The 19,471-nt window shown below is 39.6% G+C and overlaps 1 protein-coding gene and 12 non-coding genes across 14 annotated transcripts in view; 3 read left to right on the top strand and 10 right to left on the bottom strand.

Annotated features, from left to right (window-relative positions):
• Positions 1-19,471, top strand: part of LOC145782039 (uncharacterized) — a 40,202-nt gene that overhangs the window by 15,338 nt on the left and 5,393 nt on the right. For both annotated transcript variants that reach the window (XR_014290813.1, XM_082593771.1), the window contains exons 5-14: positions 11,926-12,090; positions 12,962-13,091; positions 13,677-13,958; positions 14,252-14,383; positions 14,807-15,010; positions 16,765-16,908; positions 17,550-17,673; positions 17,828-18,085; positions 18,779-18,980; positions 19,229-19,370. Coding sequence is in view for 1 of the 2 variants with exons in the window: in XM_082593771.1 (XP_082449897.1) it covers positions 11,926-12,090; positions 12,962-13,091; positions 13,677-13,958; positions 14,252-14,383; positions 14,807-15,010; positions 16,765-16,908; positions 17,550-17,673; positions 17,828-18,085; positions 18,779-18,980; positions 19,229-19,370 (1,783 nt within the window). In the remaining variant the exon portion in view is untranslated. The remainder of the gene's footprint in view (positions 1-11,925; positions 12,091-12,961; positions 13,092-13,676; positions 13,959-14,251; positions 14,384-14,806; positions 15,011-16,764; positions 16,909-17,549; positions 17,674-17,827; positions 18,086-18,778; positions 18,981-19,228; positions 19,371-19,471) is intronic.
• On the bottom strand, positions 1,065-1,137 carry Trnar-acg (transfer RNA arginine (anticodon ACG)). Its single transcript has one exon. It is a non-coding gene; the product is annotated as a tRNA-Arg (tRNA).
• Positions 1,997-2,069, bottom strand: Trnar-acg (transfer RNA arginine (anticodon ACG)). The gene has a single exon. It is a non-coding gene; the product is annotated as a tRNA-Arg (tRNA).
• Positions 3,088-3,160, bottom strand: Trnar-acg (transfer RNA arginine (anticodon ACG)). The gene has a single exon. It is a non-coding gene; the product is annotated as a tRNA-Arg (tRNA).
• On the bottom strand, positions 4,685-4,757 carry Trnar-acg (transfer RNA arginine (anticodon ACG)). The gene has a single exon. It is a non-coding gene; the product is annotated as a tRNA-Arg (tRNA).
• On the bottom strand, positions 5,224-5,296 carry Trnar-acg (transfer RNA arginine (anticodon ACG)). The gene has a single exon. It is a non-coding gene; the product is annotated as a tRNA-Arg (tRNA).
• Trnar-acg (transfer RNA arginine (anticodon ACG)) lies at positions 7,075-7,147 on the bottom strand. Its single transcript has one exon. It is a non-coding gene; the product is annotated as a tRNA-Arg (tRNA).
• Trnar-acg (transfer RNA arginine (anticodon ACG)) lies at positions 7,996-8,068 on the bottom strand. The gene has a single exon. It is a non-coding gene; the product is annotated as a tRNA-Arg (tRNA).
• On the top strand, positions 9,089-9,161 carry Trnar-acg (transfer RNA arginine (anticodon ACG)). Its single transcript has one exon. It is a non-coding gene; the product is annotated as a tRNA-Arg (tRNA).
• On the bottom strand, positions 9,871-9,943 carry Trnar-acg (transfer RNA arginine (anticodon ACG)). Its single transcript has one exon. It is a non-coding gene; the product is annotated as a tRNA-Arg (tRNA).
• Trnar-acg (transfer RNA arginine (anticodon ACG)) lies at positions 10,632-10,704 on the top strand. Its single transcript has one exon. It is a non-coding gene; the product is annotated as a tRNA-Arg (tRNA).
• On the bottom strand, positions 15,383-15,455 carry Trnar-acg (transfer RNA arginine (anticodon ACG)). Its single transcript has one exon. It is a non-coding gene; the product is annotated as a tRNA-Arg (tRNA).
• On the bottom strand, positions 16,316-16,388 carry Trnar-ccg (transfer RNA arginine (anticodon CCG)). The gene has a single exon. It is a non-coding gene; the product is annotated as a tRNA-Arg (tRNA).

The raw sequence follows: 19,471 nt of genomic DNA on the forward strand, positions 1-19,471 counted from the left end.
TGTCTTCTGTGGTTCACCTCTGCTAGGCATGTGGTAAATGCAAAAGTTAATGAAGGTTATTGGTCAGATGATTAGGCTAACTTGATTATGTTTTAAAAAGATGTTATATTTGAGCCTTGGTAGAGAGCTTGGCTTGTAAGGTACTAGATAGCTTACATAGCCAATAACACTTAGTAACTTTGACAGATTTAACATTTTTTAATAAACACACAAAAAAAACTACTAAATCCAACGTTTTCGACACCACATAGTGTCCTCATCAGGAATAATTATAGACTACATCTATGAGAAATAAATAAATGAATTTGAAAATTTTACATTTAAGCTGTAACCTACAAGCAACACCTCTCAACAGCACCATCAACAACTGACAACGAATTCAATGCAGGATACACAAATTGGCGAGGGACAGATCACATGATATGCACAACACAAAACACTAAATAATAGTTTTATTGCAGCCTGATACTATTATTTTGCACAGATGTCCAATTCTGCAGTAAAACGTTGTATGGTGTACATTTTGTACAATACACCTAAGCTAACATCACGCGTTTTGCCCAAAACAAAGGGGGTCCAGAGTGAGAAGGGGGCCAGGCATGAATCTTCGTACCCCTAGTGAAAATTTCTCTCAGAAGCCCTGTTTATTGATGTCTTCTAGATTTCCTAGTTTACTCATCCTTTGAAAGACCATGTTTCAAACGTGCACGTGGCGCAATGGATAACGTATCTGCATCTGGAGCAGAAATTTCGGGATTCGAGTCCTGGTGCATTAGTTTGATGTTTAGTTAGTGCGCGTCGCGCGACGCTGTGGATAACACCTCTTGATCAAACGATTTCAGGATAGAATTCTGCTCGAAGTTTTAAAGTTCTATCTCGTTTTTGTGTTTTGTAAAATGAAACAAATGTCACAAATTTGAACCGAATTATGATGAGTTCAAAAGCCGATTGACTGCTCTTTGTATATCAATATGCTTTAGATCTTTCTAACCACGTAAAAATTGATTTTAAAATGCTGTGCTTGCCCAGCAGGTCAATAAAATAGGAGAACATTCAAAAGCAATCGAGCGCGCCAGGACTCGAACCTGGAATCTTCTGCTCCGTAGGCAGACGCGTTATCCATTGCGCCACGCACCCTCCGATGACCATATGAGTATGACCTTGCAATAACATTAAAAATATAATGTAAAAATACTTTGGTCCAACGCAAATTCGCGGTGGGTGCATGAACATAAAAAGTTTTGTAAGACAAATGAACTATTTGACCAATCAGAAGTTACAGGAGCAGCGTTTCAACCAATCAGAAGTTCCAGGGAAAACAGAGGAAACATTTCCAATATAAAGTCAATTAAGTCATTTTTTTTCTTTAAATTACCAAACAAAGTTCCAAGTAGGATGAGCTCTCTGGCTGAATGCTAGAAGGGTTACAATTTGACGGTGGTCACTCAAACATGTTCTGATTGGTTGGCGGTGTCATCGGGTCTTACAGGGAATTGTCATGTTTAAGTGGCTACTGAAACTCGCCAAACTCTGTCTGTTAATGTGGTTTCTCTATTTTATTCAAGAAGTATCGGTTGGTAATATTTGCGACTACAAGGGTACCTCCCTTTTACAAATATGTAAACTGCATTATTTTACATGACATGTCTTCTGTTTGTTTGTTTACAAATTCCTTGTTAATGTTTCAGTTACCGAGCCATGACAGCCGCAATCATATGTCTTTGTAATTTACCTATTTGTGAAAAGGAAACCGAAAACTTAAATGAATTCAAAACTCGCTATTTTTTTTTTCATTTTTTTGAACATTACGACTGAGAATTCCGTAATATTTTATCACCATCGTCATGTGCATTGTGCAGCGCCCAGAAGCATAGTTTGCACTGTGGATGTGGCGCTATTTCCATTGCGCCACGCGCCCTTATAACAAATTTCAAACTTTTCAGTTTTTAAACTTTCAAATTTTTTTGTACATTTGCTAAAAACGCATAAATTGAAGCGAGCGCACCAGGAATCGAACCTGGAATCTTCTGCTCCGTAGGCAGACGCGTTATCCATTGCGCCACGCGCCCTTGTTATAGCAAAACATTAAATGTTATCTCTATGTTATTTTGCAATAAATAATTTGAATTTTTCATGCATGTATTCTTATTACTTTTTGTAGCTTGGTTTGCAAAATTAGGCCCTTCCTTCTCTAGTAAACAGCCTTAGGCCTACAGTACCCTTAATCCGGCCGAGCATCCAGTCAATGTTATGGCAGTGAGCACTGCAATTCTCTTCAATCGAGTTTCAAATAGGCTTCTTCGTGACAAAGCTCAGTGGGTTTTCCGTTGGGCAATGGCGTGGGACGAGGGCATCCAGTCAATGTTATGGCAGTGAGCACTGCAACATCACTGCAACAAACTGGTCAGCACTCTGCTGAAAAGTAGACAAGTGGTAAGGCTGCTCTGCGCAATGTGTCAGCCCTTGCTCCCCACCTGGAGCTCCCCAGGCGCTTCAATAGCACAGCGTGCGATGAAAGTTTCTTGCGCAGTGATACCAAGTGATTGAGATCTTGAAGCTTCTTCGTTCCAGAAGTCACGCGCTAACCAACTGAGCTATCGGATGAGATATGTGAGCGATCCGTCTTCAATTCGTAGCAGAAACACATTGATGTTCCATTGATTGATGTCATCTAGATTTCCTAGTTCACTCATCCTTTGAAAGACCATCTTTCAAACTTGCACATGGCGTAATGGATAACGTATCTGCCTCCTGAGCAAACATTTCCGGGTTGGAGTCCTGGTGCGTTAGTTTGATGTTTAGTTAATGCGCATCGCGACGTAATGGGTGACATGTTGATCAAAAGAATGGACAACTTTTAATCAAAAGATTTCTGCTCTGCTCGTAGTTTCAAATTTCTGTCGCGTTTTTCTATTTTGTAAAATGAAACAAATGTCACAAATTTGAACAGAAGTATGATGAGTTCAAAAGCCGGTTGACTGCTCTTTTACCGATAAGCTTTAGATCTTTCTAGCCATGTAAAAATTGATTTTAAAATGCTGTGCTTGCCGAGCAGGTTAATAAAATATGAGAACATTCAAAAGCAATCGAGCGCGCCAGGACTCGAACCTGGAATCTTCTGCTCCGTAGGCAGACACGTTATCCATTGCGCCACGCGCCCTCCGATGACTATAATACGTTGCAATGACATTAAAAATATAATGTAAAAATACTTTGGTCCAACGCAAATTCGCGGTGGATGCATGAACATAAAAAGTTCTCTAAGACAAATGAACTATTTGACCAATCAGAAGTTACAGGAGCAGCGTTTCAACCAATCAGAAGTTCCAGGGAAAACAGAGGAAACATTTCCAATATAAAGTCAATTAAGTCATTTTTTTTTCTTTAAATTACCAAACAAAGTTCCAAGTAGGATGAGCTCTCTGGCTGAATGCTAGAAGGGTTACAATTTGACGGTGGTCACTCAAACATGTTCTGATTGGTTGGCGGTGTCATCGGGTCTTACAGGGAATTGTCATGTTTAAGTGGCTACTGAAACTCGCCAAACTCTGTCTGTTAATGTGGTTTCTCTATTTTATTCAAGAAGTATCGGTTGGTAATATTTGCGACTACAAGGGAACCTCCCTTTTACAAATATGTAAACTGCATTATTTTACATGACATGTCTTCTGTTTGTTTGTTTACAAATTCCTTGTTAATGTTTCAGTTACCGAGCCATGACAGCCGCAATCATGTGTCTTTGTAATTTACCTATTTGTGTGAAGGAAGCTGAAAATTTAAATAAATTTAGAACTCGCTTGAAAACATTTTATTTTTTTGAACAGTACGTCTGAGGATTCGTTAATATTTTATCACCATCGTCATGTTCCGGCCTAGAAGCATAGTTTGCACTGTGGATGTGGCGCTATATAAATGCTGTTACATCATTATTACTGTTAAGGTTTTATAAACTTTTTCCATTGACTGGCGTACTGGTATATCGTTTATTGTAGCTGGTAGGCCTGCTCTTATACATACTTTGTCTATTTCGTCGTGTCGATAAAGAAAGTAAAATTAAATGGTATTTTGTGGAAAAAGTTAATAACTTCATTTCAAACATTTGTTTCGTTTGAAGATGTGTGAAGTTGTGTTTCTCAAGATTATAGTTTTTCATATGTGGCTTAGCTAAACGGATGGCAGGCTTCGAGTTTCAATAGCTATGATTGTCGAACTTGCAATCTTTGTTTTAGTAGATACACAGCTGGGTGATGTATCGCGCGACAAGACCAAATAAACTACAGAATTATTTTTTAAGTGGTAACTTTTGGTAAAGTTAAGACATAAAAAATTTTAATATTCAAAGAAAAATTTCAAACTTTAAAAATTTCAGATTTGTATACTTTCAAAATTTCTTGTGGGTTTGCTAAAAACGCATAAAATTGACCGAGAGCGCCAGGACTCGAACCTGGAATCTTCTGCTCCGTTGGCAGACGCGTTATCCATTGCGCCACGCGCCCTTGGTACAACAAAACACTAAACTCAAAAAAAGACCAAGTTACTTTTTGGTTCGATTGACTGATTAAAAGCCGACTGACTGCTCTTTGTGTATCAATAAGTTTTAGATCTTTCTAACCATGTAAAATTGATTTTAAAATGCTGTGCTTGCCGAGCAGGTCAATAAAATATGAGTACGTTCAAAATCAATCGAGCGCGCCAGGACTCGAACCTGGAATCTGCTGCTCCGTAGGCAGACGCGTTATCCATTGCGCCACGCGCCCTTGTTAGAATAAAACACTAAACTCTACAAAAGACCAAGTTACTTTATTGTTCTAACCATCTATTGTTCTAACATATCATTAACAATTCAACGTTATCCATAGTTATAACAAATTTCAAACTTTTTAAATTTTTCAGTTTTGTACTTTCAAAATTTCTTGTGAAAAGGTAAAGGTGGTCCCATACTTGATTCAAGTGTTAGGTATGAGAAGATTAGGTTCTCATTGCACTAAGCCTTCGGTACTAAAGAGAGTAGAGTGGTCAGTTCCTTTCTCTCGGCCGCCTTTCCTGCAGCAATTATGCCCACCCCATTTATTACACCCTAGGTGGAGGTGAGCGGTGTTTTCAACAACCAGCTGAAGCCGGGAATCGAACCAGGTTTGCATAGTTGGAAAGCCAACGCGTTATCCGTTGCGCCATCCCTTCGCATATTTTCTTGTATATTTGCTAAAAAAGCATAAATTAAAGCGAGCGCGCCAGGACTCGAACCTGGAATCTTCTGCTCCGTAGGCAGACGCGTTATCCATTGCGCCACGCGCCCTTGTTACAGCAGAACACTAAACTCAACAAAAGACCAAGTTACTTTTGATGAAAACCTTCTTTCAGAGTAGTGACGTGGTGTGGTTTACAATCCTCTTCAATCGAGAGGCAAATAGGCTTCTTTGCGACGAAGCTCAGCGGGTTTTCCAATGGGCAATAATGGTGTGGGATGAGGGCATCCAGTCAATGTTATGGCAGTGAGCACTGCAACCAAGGCCTATGAGAGGGGGGTACGGAGGGCCCAAGCCTGTGTTTGTTGGGGGGCCCGAAATTGTTTTGAAAAATGTTTGGTTAAAACCATCCTAAACGACTGATTTCAAGCATAAAAGTTGTTATTCTTTAATCCTGGGGGGCCCGTAATCTAGCAAAAGGGTCTAGAAAGGTAATTGAGTGCTTTGCAAGCAAATTAGGGGCCCAAAGTGGTAATTTAATGCTTTACGTGCAAAATCGTTCTGTTAAAATCACCCTAAATTAAATCATAAAAGTTAGTTATTCTCCTATCGGGGGAGATGGGTGGCATAGTGTAGCAAAAGCTGGTTTGAGAAAAACCCGGGCAAAAAGCCCGGTGTTTTTTGTGTTTTTAAAAAAAAAAATATTTGCCAAAGGTAGTTTCACCCTTATTTCACTTCAAAATGAATTTCGGAGTTAGAGCAGGAGCCGAATACTTTCGGAGCAGGACCGAAGTAAAAAAAAGTAACTTAATTCTCTCGTTCTTCTCTGCTAGTGCTGGGCATGTGGTGAACGTTTTCGACACCACATATAGTGTCCTCTTTAGAAATAATTATAAGCTACATCTAAGAGAAATAAAAAAATGAATTTAAAAATTTTACATTAAAGATGTAGGCTACAAGCGACACCTCTCAACAGCACCATCAACAACTGACACACGAATTCCATGCAGGATACACAAATTGGCGAGGGACAGATCACATGATATGCACAACACAAAATAATAGTTTTATTGCAGCCTGATACTATTATTGCGCACAGATGTCCAATTCTGCAGTAAAATGTTGTGTGGTGTGCAATACGCCTAAGCAAACATCACACTTTTTGCTCAAGACAAAGGTGGCCCGGAGTGAGAAGGGGGCCCGGAATGACTCTTCGTACCCCTAGTGAAAATTTCTCTCAGAGGCCCTGACTGCAACATCAAACTGGTCAGCACTCTGCTGAAAAGTGGGCAAAGGTAAGGCTGCTGTGCGCAATGTTTGAGCCCTCGCTCCCCACCTGGCGCCCGCCAGGCGCTTCAATAGCACAGCGTGCGATGAAAGTTTCTTGCGCAGTGATACCATTGGATTGAGACACGTGAGCGATCCGTCTTCGGTTCGTGGCAGAAGTACATTGATATTCCATTGATTGATATCTTCTAGATTTCCTAGTTCACTCATCCTTTGAAAGACCATCTTTCAAACGTGCACGTGGCGCAATGGATAACGTATCAGCATCTGGAGCAGAGATTTCTGGGTTCGACTCCTGGTGCATTAGTTTGATGTTTAGTAGTGCGCGTCGCGCGACGCTGTGGATAACACATCTACCTCTTGATCAAAAGATTTCAGGATAGTATTCTGCTCGAAGTTTTAAAGTTCTGTTGCGTTTTTGTGTTTTGTAAAATGAAATAAATGTCACAAATTTGAACAGAAGTATGATGAGTTCAAAAGCCGATTGACTGCTCTTTGTATATCAATATGCTTTAGATCTTTCTAACCATGTAAAAATTGATTTTAAAAATGCTGTGCTTGCCCAGCAGGTCAATAAAATATGAGGACATTCAAAAGCAATCGAGCGCGCCAGGACTCGAACCTGGAATCTTCTGCTCCGTAGGCAGACGCGTTATCCATTGCGCCACGCGCCCTCCGATGACCATACGAGTATGACCTTGCAATAACATTAAAAATATAATGTAAAAATACTTCGGTCTAACGCAAATTCGCACTGGGTACATGAACATAAAAAGTTCTCTAAGACAAATGAACTATTTGACCAATCAGAAGTTACAGGAGCAGCGTTTCAACCAATCAGAAGTTCCAGGGAAAACAGAGAAAACATTTCTAATATAAACTAAAGTCAATTGTGTTATTTTTTTTCTTTAAATTACCAAACAAAGTTCAAAGTAGGATGAGCTCTCTAGCTGAATGCTAGAAGGGTTGCAATTTGACGGTGGTCACTCAAACATGTTCTGATTGGTTGGCGGTGTCATCGGGTCTTACAGGAAATTGTCATGTTTAAGTGGCTACTGAAACTCGCCAAATTCTGTCTGTCAATGTGGTTTCTCTATTTTATTCAGGAAGTATCGGTTGGTAATATTTGCGACTACAAGGGTACCTCCCTTTTACAAATATGTAAACTGCATCATTTTACACGACATGTGTTCTGATTCTTTGTTTATAAATTCCTTGTTAATTTTTCAGTCACCGAGCCTTGACACCCGCAAAAATGTGTCTTTTTAATTTACCTATTTGTGTAAAGGAAACCGAAAACTTAAATGAATTCAAAACTCGCTATTTTTTTGAACATTACGACTGAGAATTCGGTAATATTTTTTCACCATTGTCATGTGCAGCGCCCAGAAGCATAGTTTGCACTGTGGATGTGGCGCTATCTCCATTGCGCCACGCGCACTTGTTCTCACAAATTTCAAACTTTTCAGTTTTTAAACTTTCAAAATTTTTTGTAAATTTGCTAAAAACGCATAAATTGAAGCGAGCGCGCCAGGACTCGAACCTGGAATCTTCTGCTCCGTAGGCAGACGCATTATCCATTGCGCCACGCGCCCTTGTTATAGCAAAACATTAAATGTTATGTCTATGTTATTTTGCAGTAAATAATTTGAATTTTTCATGCATGTATTCTTATTACTTTTTGTAGCTTGGTTTGCAAAATTAGGCCCTTCCTTCTCTAGTAAACAGCCTTAGGCCTACAGTACCCTTAATCCGGCCCAGCATCCAGTCAATGTTATGGCAGTGAGCACTGCAACATCAAACTGGTCAGCACTCTGCTGAAAAGTAGGCAAGGGTAAGGCTGCTGTGCGCAATGTTTGAGCCCTCGCTCCCCAGGCGCTTCAATAGCACAGCGTGCGATGAAAGTTTCTTGCGCAGTGATACCAAGTGTTTCTTGCGCAGTGATACCAAGGGATTGAGACACGTGAGCGATCCGTCTTCGGTTCGTGGCAGAAATACATTGATATTCCATTGATTGATGTCTTTTAGATTTCTTATTTCACTTATCCTTTGAAAGACCATCTTTCAAACGTGCACGTGGCGCAATAGATAACGTATTTACCTCCTGCGCAAAAATTTCCGCGTTCGAGTCCTGGTGCGTTAGTGAAGTTTTCCGAAGTGTTCTTGCCGGGGAATTATTCCATTCACTAGGTGCCGCTGAATGGAGAGCAGTCCTGCAATGCGTTGCTCAAGCGCACACCCCGAAAGTCGAACCAGCGTCGCGTGATCTTGAGCCGGGCGTATTACCGTCTTACTAAAGATCCTAGGGTTGGTAGCCTTGCAATGTTAAAATAGATGACAAAAATAATAGCAAGCGCTTGTGTCAAGAAAAGATGCATAGTTGATTGTTGTGTCAAAGTGTTGACACTTGCCACCGTGCCATATCCAAGTAAATGAGTTTGGTCTTGACCTTTTAATGATTGTGTTGTGTTGCTTTTACCCTTTTCTAGACTCCTGCCGTGTTATAGATGATTAATTATTAATTGAGCAAAATTAAGAGGTGGTTATAAAATAGATTGAGTTTCGATTTTAGCAGCGTGATGGTTGAAATGAAATGTGGAAATTCGTGTATACAAGGGCGCGTGGCGCAATGGATAACGCGTCTGCCTACGGAGCAGAAGATTCCAGGTTCGAGTCCTGGCGCGCTCGATTGTTTTAAAAAAAAATTCTCCTTTGTTCTTGTGGGCAATAATATTTATTGATTGCCGAAGGATTTACGCTTTTACCATTATCGCCGTTGTTTATTGCACAACCATAGAATCAGCGATCTGTTTCACCTTGCTGCTGCGAATTCTCTCTGGCAATTAGCGATTTATGACGAGCTTTCGAAACACAGTTCCCTGGTCATATGCAATGACGAGTTTTCATTGATTGAGTCACATATACATGACTGGGAAACTTAACGCTCGTGACAAACCGCTACCACCACTGCGAACCCGCACAACGGTGATATTACTAAAAGCGCAACTCAATCGGTAATAAATATTATTGCCCACAATCTATTGTGGTACAAAGGAGACAAATTTTTAAAAAGAATCGAGCGCGCCAGGGCTCGAACCTAGAATCTTCTGCTCCGTGGGCAGACGCGTTATCCATTGCGCTACGCGCTTTTGTATACACGAATTTCCACATTTCATAAAAATTATTTCATTTGAACGATCACTTGGTAAAAAAAAACGTAGAAGCAATTTTGGTAAAAAGGTAACAGCCTATAAACGTAGAAGCAACAGCCTATTGGTAAACATCAGGCACTTTGAAAAGTCATCTGCTAAGAAACCAAAAGGGATATGAAAAATTGATCTGCAGACGTACGTAGAACTTTTGTTAAGTCAAACGAGTACGCAGTCTTCAAAACTAACGAGCTCGCCAGGACTCGAACCTGGAATCTTCTGCTCCGTAGGCAGACGCGTTATCCATTGCGCCACGCGCCCTCAACAAAATTAGGACCAAACTCAAGCAGAGCATTCCCTACTTCTCGATAGTATTTCTCAACTATATTTCGTTGTATCATGTGATTGTATTTGTTTGATTGATTCTTTTTCCTCTGACTGGGCAAGCTTTTTTGAGAGCTGAATCCTGGCAGTTTGACGTAGCCTACTTGTAGAGGCTTTGAACCACTGATGCAGGCCCGGTCACCGAGTTTGACAGAGTGAATTTTCCGATTGTTGAAGTGTTGTCTGAAATGTTCCATCAACTAGTAGCCGCTGAACGGAGAGCTGTCCTTGAAATAGCTTATACTCCAGCGCACACTCCGAGAGTCGAATCAGCACCGATTGATCTATTTCTGTAAACGCCGCTTATGCTAAAAAATTGTAATAACTAATTTTTTCTTAGCAAAAAAGGTGAATTAATGAACTTTTAAAAAATTCTATTAATTGAAAAAATTTGAAGCCGTCATTAGTTTGTAAAAAACTGTAGGCGTTTCGCATAAGAGCATAACTTTATCAGCTGCGTAATAAGCATAACTTTGTCAACTGTTGTATCGCATCTGTGAGCGCAGTGACTGTGACTCTATAAATAGTAATAATATGTTATCGCAACGGGCGCCAACAAAAGCGTGATCATAACTGATTTCTCGTTATTTTGATTGTGATCAAATATGGAAATCCATTCATGCGCGGGCGCGTGGCGCAATGGATAACGCGTCTGCCTACGGAGCAGAAGATTCCAGGTTCGAGTCCTGGCGCGCTCGTAAATTTTGAAGACTTTGCAAGAGAGACATGGAAATTTGCCTTGTGAACCCTGGAGTACAATTGATTGAGTTTCGCTTTTAGCAGCATGATCGTAGCTTACTTCACAAGGTAGATTTAAACGATCTGTCTTAGCCTGATGCTGCGAGTTATTTTCGACGTGATTTTCGACGCTCACGAACCCTCAGAAACGCCCTTCAAAAACCAAAAAAACCCGAACCTTGCCGGCTACAAAACTGCCCACTACGGAACGATGACATATGTACCACCAAAAACTGTGTCTACAAGATCGCATGCAAGAAATGCAGGGAAAGCTACATAGGCAGCACGATTCGACCACTCCACTCCCGCATCAAAGAACACCTCAGCTCAGACAAAAGTTCGGTCTTTAATCATCAACAACAGTGTCACACCGACTTTGAATTTACAATAATTGCCCGAGAAAATGACGCAGTAAAATTACGTTTCAAAGAGGCCATATTCATCAGCAGACAAAATCCTAAAATCAACAACCGTGCCGAAAGGGAAGAACTACGTCATCTAATCTACTAATCAACTGAAAACAAATTTTGCAACATAAAACGCCTAACAACACAGAAACTCAACAACCAGCAGCCTCAAGCTAAACGAAAGAACCACACTAAAGAACCACTCACTGACTTCAACACCATTCATCATAGCACATGACTAGGGAACTGTGTTCCGAAAGCTTGTGCAACTTACTATTGCCACAGCAAACTCGCAGCATCAGGCTAAGACAGATTAAATCTACCTTGTGAACTTGGAGTACAAGTTTAACGTAGCAAATTACTTTTCATAAACAATAAAACAGTCACAATCTTTTGTTGCACAGTTCATTTTTGTATTTTTGGACGAATGTTTCAAGGTAACGAGCGCCCCGGGACAGGAATAATATGATATTTGTCATATTCAACTTACTTTGTATCTGACCATCAAGACACATCTGCACCATCTTGTTGCCTCTTTATTAGTATAACTTGCAGAAAGAAAAGATATGCCGGGATGCATTTTGTCATCGAAAATTAGTTGCTCTCCAGCGAAAACTTCATGTAGCCTACACCAGATTAAAATCTTTACTTTGAGTCGGCATAATAATAGCCCCTTAAACCCTAAAGTAGCCTATAACAAATGAAGAAAATGAACAAATTTCTCCCATACCAAACTCTAGTCTATAAACCATATTTTTTGTGATTTGTGTTTAGAAAAGGGAACGATACCGATGGCAAAGGCAGTGCTCTCACGGCTGGTTTACTTTTTGGCAATAGAAAGTCCGGCACAGTCCCAAAGATCCCTCAACTGCACAAGCTCGATAGTTCTCAAAGAGACCGTTTTGTTGTTCAGCTCCCAGATGGATCAACGACTGTTTAGTAAGTTTTTCTTTCAAAGTGTAAGTTTTGACTAACTCTGTATTGGCTTGCTCAAAATTAAAGTTCTGTTGGTTTGGTTTGTACCCTACTTTATTGTTTTCTGCAAACATGCGATCTAGTCTTCCTAATTGCTATAGCAATATTATATATACAATATATATAAGCAATAGCCTACGTTTCATTTTTTGCAAAGAATTAACGTTTGACAGTTTGGCGTTTTTTAACGTTCGTTAAATGAACGTTTTACTTTATTTCTGAATGACTGTATGTTTTCTATCCGGACAGCACGCTCGTGGTTTTCATTTAGTGCAAACTTTTCCACAAAGGATAGTTACAAATGCGCGAGTGATTTTTTTATGAGCGGGAATTTTCACGAATATAAGCTTACTTCACTGACTAGCAAACGGTTGCGTTTGGTTAAGCATTTCATTGTTAGGCTGCTTAGTGCTTGCTTTTTGAGATTTTAGTTTATGGATGGGTTTATTTTTTAGACTAGTATAATAAAGCTAGAAAATTATGACATAAAGTTTAATTGTGCGTATTCTCACCTCAAAGATTGACATTATTTTTATTTGCAATATACCTATTGTTACCTTACCTCCATTCAAACATTTTGATTGTAAATAGTGTAGTAAGGTTTGAGGCAATGCCGAAATAACATGAGAAGCATTAAAAAGTTTCGATGAAAGTATTTTATTGTATCTGTGGAGGGAGAAACTCTTTGACATCACAAACCAGAGGCACTTATTGCGAGTCTTTGACTTTGACCTTACAAACTCTTTGACATCCAATGCCAGAGGCACACACATAAGTGTCGGCATAGGAATCAGTATCGCGTGGACATTTTTGATGTTTTTTGTTTCCTGTTCAGCTATCCCAAAGGTGGAGATATAGCGATCATGGCAAGTGCGGTTCCCCACGCTCCTGGGCAACTCTATGTCCATTGTTATGCAAACAATCCAGAACGAACTACTCTTGCTACCTTCACTCCATATGGAAGGGTAACTTGCTTCGCTGCGTGCAATGTAGCCTACTGTTTTTATTGTATTATTCCCAATCAGCGCCGCCCGCATACGTTGGATCAACGAAAAATCAGGACTGATTTTGTGGCTGGAAACGATGACAAGGCATAAACCTGCACACGACAAATGCATTATTTATCTGTTAGGGAACCAACATACATATGCAGCTGGTAGCCCATTTTCTAGATGATAAAAAAACCTGAACCTTGGTCAAACTATTCTCGTTATTGAGCCCGCTGTAAGCCTTTAAATATCATTGCTGCAGATAAGAATGTGTTACAGCCCATGTACTTAGCCTACCTTCACTACACAGGCATTGTAGTCTACAAATAGTAGACACTGAGGAGCTCTGAACGTCGGCACTGCGGATCCAATATTCAAGATATTGACTTTTGAGTAACGAATGCAAATGACAAAACCAAAGACGAATGTCAGTCTCCACCCTGGCGTTACTTACAAACTATATGGTAGAAACATCTAAAATACCTTACCGGTACATGATGAAAAGATGCGAACACAACACGACTGTACCAACGTCATGTCTTATTGTGTTTTTCATGTTAGTCCTGCTGCTATCATAAAAATGGAGTTCCTGGCCTCTTACTATCGGAGAAAGGCGGATTGCTGAAATCGGAAGACGGATCTGTTTTGCGGAAATGGGTTTGGCCGAGCGATGGCTCGAAAATTAAAGATCCAGTTACATTTGCACTGAACAAAGATATGCTTGTTCGTGTTTTGAGCCATTCAAACGTTCTATTAACCTTCAACTCGAACAGGGAAAGCATAAAGCTACAAGTAGGAGCGGTTGCGGGAGCTACGGTGCCTTCTGGCTTCCAATCATCGATGGTGAGTCTGACACATTGTTGCTGTGCATTGATGACGTTGGAAGGTTAATATGCCATGGGTGTTTCACTTTCGTTAAAGACTTGAAAAGTGGCAACATTTGTTTGAGGAAATTACATCATATGTAGCTTTCCTTGTGTTTCATTGCATAAGTATCTCAGGTTGTCTTACGACGAAAATAGAACTCAGAGAGTTACAGAACTCAGAGAGTTAAATTGTTAACGTTTTTACAATGACCTGTTTTGGATTAATGATGATTCTTCTTCAAGTTATCTTCTATAATTTCTATTTCCCAGATTACGTTGCAGTCAAGTTACAGTTTGAACTTAAGAACGGCGGCAGATTTTGGTCACGCCAACAGGACGGTAGAAAAGCCAAAACCTCATGTGAAGCCCCGCAAAGGGCCACCATACTTCAGAAAGCTCGTGGTAAAATATACAAATGTTGGCACTTTTTTTTTGAGTCTGTTCCAATAATGTATTTGATGTAAAATTAATTGGACCGGCTGGAGCAATTGCAAAGTATTTAACTCCATTTTCTATTTGCATGAGATAAAGATGAAACAACTTTTACGACGACAAAAGCTTAATCTATATAAAATATAGAATTTACTTATGAACAATCCTGATTTTATAGATTTTTTTCAGAAAGTTTAATTAAAAATAGATTTAATTGGCGTAGGTCTAACTGTGATAGGCCTGTTATACGTTTTTAAAATTAGGCCTATGTTTAAAAATCTTCTTTTTTTTAGTTGAAAATAAAAGTGAACTGATTCGGGCGAGAATCACTATGATTTTGCGTTTGTTCAAATATGATGAAAGAATGTTTCATAAACACATTTTTTCCCGAAGCAACCAAAGAAATCTTCGGACTTGGAGATGCTAAAACATTCTCTTGATCCCCCTGAGCGTTTCGAGTTTGAATCCCAGGCAGATCGGGAACTGCTTCGACTGCAAGATAAAAGCAAATATCTGATCGAAGACTGGATGGAGCATTACAGGATTCTGCTTGGAATCACTTCGCCAGCTATAAGGAGATTACTCGACAACCCAGAGGTTTATTTTCTAATCTTTTTTATATATGTGATTAAAGTTTTGTTTTTGTCCTTTTTAAAATTATAAAAATGTTATTTAAACACCGGCACGAATAGTCTACAACTCGGCCTTGGGTATAATAATTTAAATTGTAACATCAACTGAACAACCTGAGGGAAGGATACCAAATTAAAGAAAAAAAGATAAAATGCTGGAGTAATTTCTGCATGGTTTCAAAAATATGCAAATTTTTATTTGAATTGTTTTGGTTTTGAAAATTCGTTTATAATGTTTGGGTAATCTTGTATCATGCATCTGTTTTTTCATTGAAACTAAAATTACAAAGTGTCACAAACCTTGCTTTTGAAAAGAGAACAGACTTGATTAAAACAGCGAGCGCGCCAGGACTCGAACCTGGAATCTTCTGCTCCGTAGGCAGACGCGTTATCCATTGCGCCACGCGCCCTTAACGATGTTCAGATAGCTTTTCTTTAAATTCTCATTAGTTTGACACATGTCAGTTGCGAAGGAGCGATCTTCCTGGCGTCAGCACTGCCGGACTACTCACTATAGAACAGCGAGCATTGTGTTTCGCTAACCATACCGGTGTAGCCTCCACATGTCATCACATTTGTTTCGTTTTTGAAAAATAAGGCAAGAGTTTTGTAATGTTTTACAATGCTTGCACGCAGAGGATGACAAACGTGTTTCAACAAAATATTGTTTTGTGGGAACGTTGAGTAATGAATAGCCAACACTTTTCGTTTGGGATCCATGTTTCATAATGTTCAGATTGCGAGTTCACGTTTCTCGTCTTAAAAGTTTGAATGTTCATAGATTGGAGGACAAACTTATTTTGTTTTGGAAGGTTATCCTTTGTTTATGTTTGGTGTCCATGCTATATGGTTGTTGTCTACATACATCTTCTGTGTAATGCACGTCTTAAACCTTTGTGGTTTTGCCATCTTTTCCTGTAGTTGGTTTCGTTCCAGTATTCTAATTTAATAGCATCGTTTCTTTTGCATTCCCACAAAAAAAAATAAGTTTATGCAATAGATTGAGCTTCTCTTTTAGCAGCACGGTCGTTGCTTTTCGTCATAGCTCATGATTCGAGAACTGTGTTCTGAAAGCTAGTCCAAGCCGGCCCGCTACTAACACAGCGAACCCGCAGCATCAGAGCGCAGACTAAAACAGATTGTTTGAATGTACATTGTGAAGAAAATAAGTTTAGTTGTGTTATTAATATTATAGAAATACATATTATGCACAATGCACAGCCACCTGGTTTTGTTTAAATTCACTTTTTTTTTTTCGACAAATTACGATCGAGCGCGCCAGGACTCGAACCTGGAATCTTCTGCTCCGGAGGCAGACGCGTTATCCATTACGCTACGCGCCCCGCTGAGTTTGCTTGGGAAATTCATTTTAACAAATTGTCCACTGAGTTTTTGGGGCAAGACACAAGGCCGATTGTCGGCCAGCCGAACTTCTCTCACGAGAAAGAATCGTTTGAAGTCAGACTTGTAGAAACGGAACTAAAACTGACAAGGAATGGGATGGTTTTCAAAAGAATTCAATTTGAGCTTCAGATTCATATTCCTGTGGAAATGCCATGGTTTTGGCTATTAATATGGTTTTGTCAGTTAGTGTTCCTTAAAGCCTACGCTGTTGAAAAGGGATCGTCGTGGCATTTTGTTCTGTAAGTTGAAGTGGTGGAGACATTATTGTTGCAAGTTGGATTTAAATTAATCGTTTTTTTTTTTATTCTCTTTTAGCGAAGACCTCGCCACCGCCGAGTGCAGAGCGCTAAAGAGTCGAAGACAAGTTACATGGATGAAGAAGAATTTGAAGACAAAATGCATTTCCAGTCGTTCCGCTCTCCCTCGGCCCCTCCCCGTCATATGGTGCCCGGCCCTAACGTAAGTTTTCTTGAATAGGCTACAGATGGTTGGTTTCAATTCAGGGCCGTACACAAAGAAACTGTAAGATCAAGGAGCGCTAATTCGGCTTTGAGGGTGTGCGCAAACAACATTTCAACAATCAGAAACTTCACTCTGTTAATCTCGGTGACCGGATTTGCGTCAGGGGTCAAAGCCTCTAGAAGTAGCCTGTGCGAAAATGCCAGGATTAAACTTGCGAAAAGCTTTTTCAACCAAACGATAATATTCCCACAATTAAACCAAACAGCGTATGGTCTTGCAGCTGTTTCTAACTGTTTTACGATAAAATGGACAAAACTTAAAATTTGAATAATTTTTTTACCTTTCACCAAGCGGTTCGATTTTTTTATCGATTTGAACATTACAAGTGTTTCCAACTTAACAACTTAAACTTGCTCAACGTCAATTTAAAATAAACTGTTTAGTTTAGTAGGCTACAGTTTTGTTTTCGAATCGTTTTGTTTTCGAATCGCCAAACTGTAAGTTTAGTCACTGCGTTTCGACCTTTTGTAATTTCTGTGCTTTTTCAACCCTTTAAGATGTAAATTAATTGTAAGATAGGATAGGCTACTGGGTTGTTTCCATTTGGATTAATTGAAAATACATTCTGTATGTTTCAGTCGCTCACAGTTAGAGACACCCGACCGAAGCCAGCCATATCAGCAAGTGTTGCTGCCAAGAAGTCGACAGAACATCAGTCCGTTCGCATTGCAAGCCCGATACCCACCGACTCTCATGACATTCGTCAGTCAATTATAAATATTAAATATAGATAAAGTTATAATCTTCAGTTTGCTTAAATGCTTTCATTCATCGTTTCTGAAATGTTCAATACTCAAAATATAAAATAAAATTTCTGAAAGGCATCGCTAATCGAAATGTAAACACTTTTTTGCAGTTGAAAAAGATGCATTTGGGGCAATTCCTTCCACCGTTCCCCTTCAGCCCCACCACTCGTCCCACCCCGGATCAAGACAGCGACCATCGACCCACGGCACCAGAAGCGTGTTCCACACCCGGACCTCATCGACACGCACAAGCGCCAGTGCTCTTGGTTGTTCCAGTAGCCATTCTCAACATAGGGAAAGAACCTTTTCGCTTCCAGAGTGCGATGGTTGTCCAGTGGCGACAAGGCATAAGTTATTGCATGCTATGGGTATGTGAAATTATTTTTTACATTTCTTTAAACACTTTTTTTAACAAGTGTTGCCCAATCCTAAATTCGAAAACGTTTTCGAGATGAAGGGATTTCTCGAAATATACGTTATGAAATTACAAAAACTAATGCACACCTCATAGCAGTATTCAACATTTGAAACTTAATTGCTTGCAACACGATTAAGTTTACATTTGATTTGATATTCGCAGTTATTCGCCTGTGGCTCATCGTTCCTTTTGTGTGTATTCTAATTGTTTGTCACATGCCTGTAGTTTACACCTCGTGTGATCTATTTTCCGCCGTATAGTTTATTCGTAATCATTCTTGTATCATTTGTTCAGTTTGTGCTTTTCAGTACAGAGTGTCATTACAGTTATAGTGCAAGCAAAGTCCAATTTATCTTACAATTTTTCATTTTATGTAATTGCAAATTTAAGTAATTCCTGATGAGGGCACACGTAGCCTACGTGTCGAAAACGTTTGAGTTATTATGTTTTTTTGTGTAATACGTTATGTTATACCCGCTAAAGTTACTTTGTTTTGTTTGTCTATGGTTCAAAACAGCAAACTCTCTACCAAAGCTTTATCTTTCTTGGCTTGAACCAAGAAGAACAAAATATGTTGCAGTAAGTTAGCCGACATGTTAAGTTTTCAAATACACGTTTATGTTCACTCCCCTCCATTTTACAGACAAGAAAGAGCCGGAAAAGATTTTATTTTGCAAGTGCAGCAAGCACCGAATCCCACTGATCTTTGATCTCGAGTTCGATTACTTTCTCCACATGGTGGCACCAGTGACGCAGCTGATAGTGATCTTCGTCGTGAACAGCCTGTACCCGAACAAGAACCATGCTGACAAGATGCTTGATGATATGTACATCGCCAGAAACAAGTTAGAAGAACTGTTTTTCTAAATTCAATTTTCATGTTTTTTGCTGCTGGTTCTGATCTGCCAGAATTAAATTATAACATGGCGTTAGGTTTAAACACCAAGAGGTCCAGGTTCGATACCCTCCTCTGTCTCGACCCAATGGCGCAGTTAGTAGAGCAGTTTCCACATTTCCGACTCTGTACTTTTTATTTTGATTAATTTCACGTCACAATCATCTTGCTCGTTGTTGAATGTTCCGTTTCATACAGAAACCGCACACAGCCGTGCCGACAAAGCCGTCACGACCAATATCGCGTATTGCGCTACGACATCGCTGTAGCGAAATCAAAGACAAACCGTTCCACGCCGTTGCTTTTCGGACGTCATAATGTCGTACCAGGGATGGCAGTGGTAATAAAATGTTTACAATTTTTCTTATTTTTTTAATCAATTTGTTTTGATTTTCTCATTTTCATGGGACTTATAAGTGCGACCAAGTTTGTCACACTTTG

This window comes from Aplidium turbinatum, chromosome 13 (assembly GCF_918807975.1).
Source record: "Aplidium turbinatum chromosome 13, kaAplTurb1.1, whole genome shotgun sequence".
Classification (NCBI taxonomy): domain Eukaryota; kingdom Metazoa; phylum Chordata; class Ascidiacea; order Aplousobranchia; family Polyclinidae; genus Aplidium; species Aplidium turbinatum.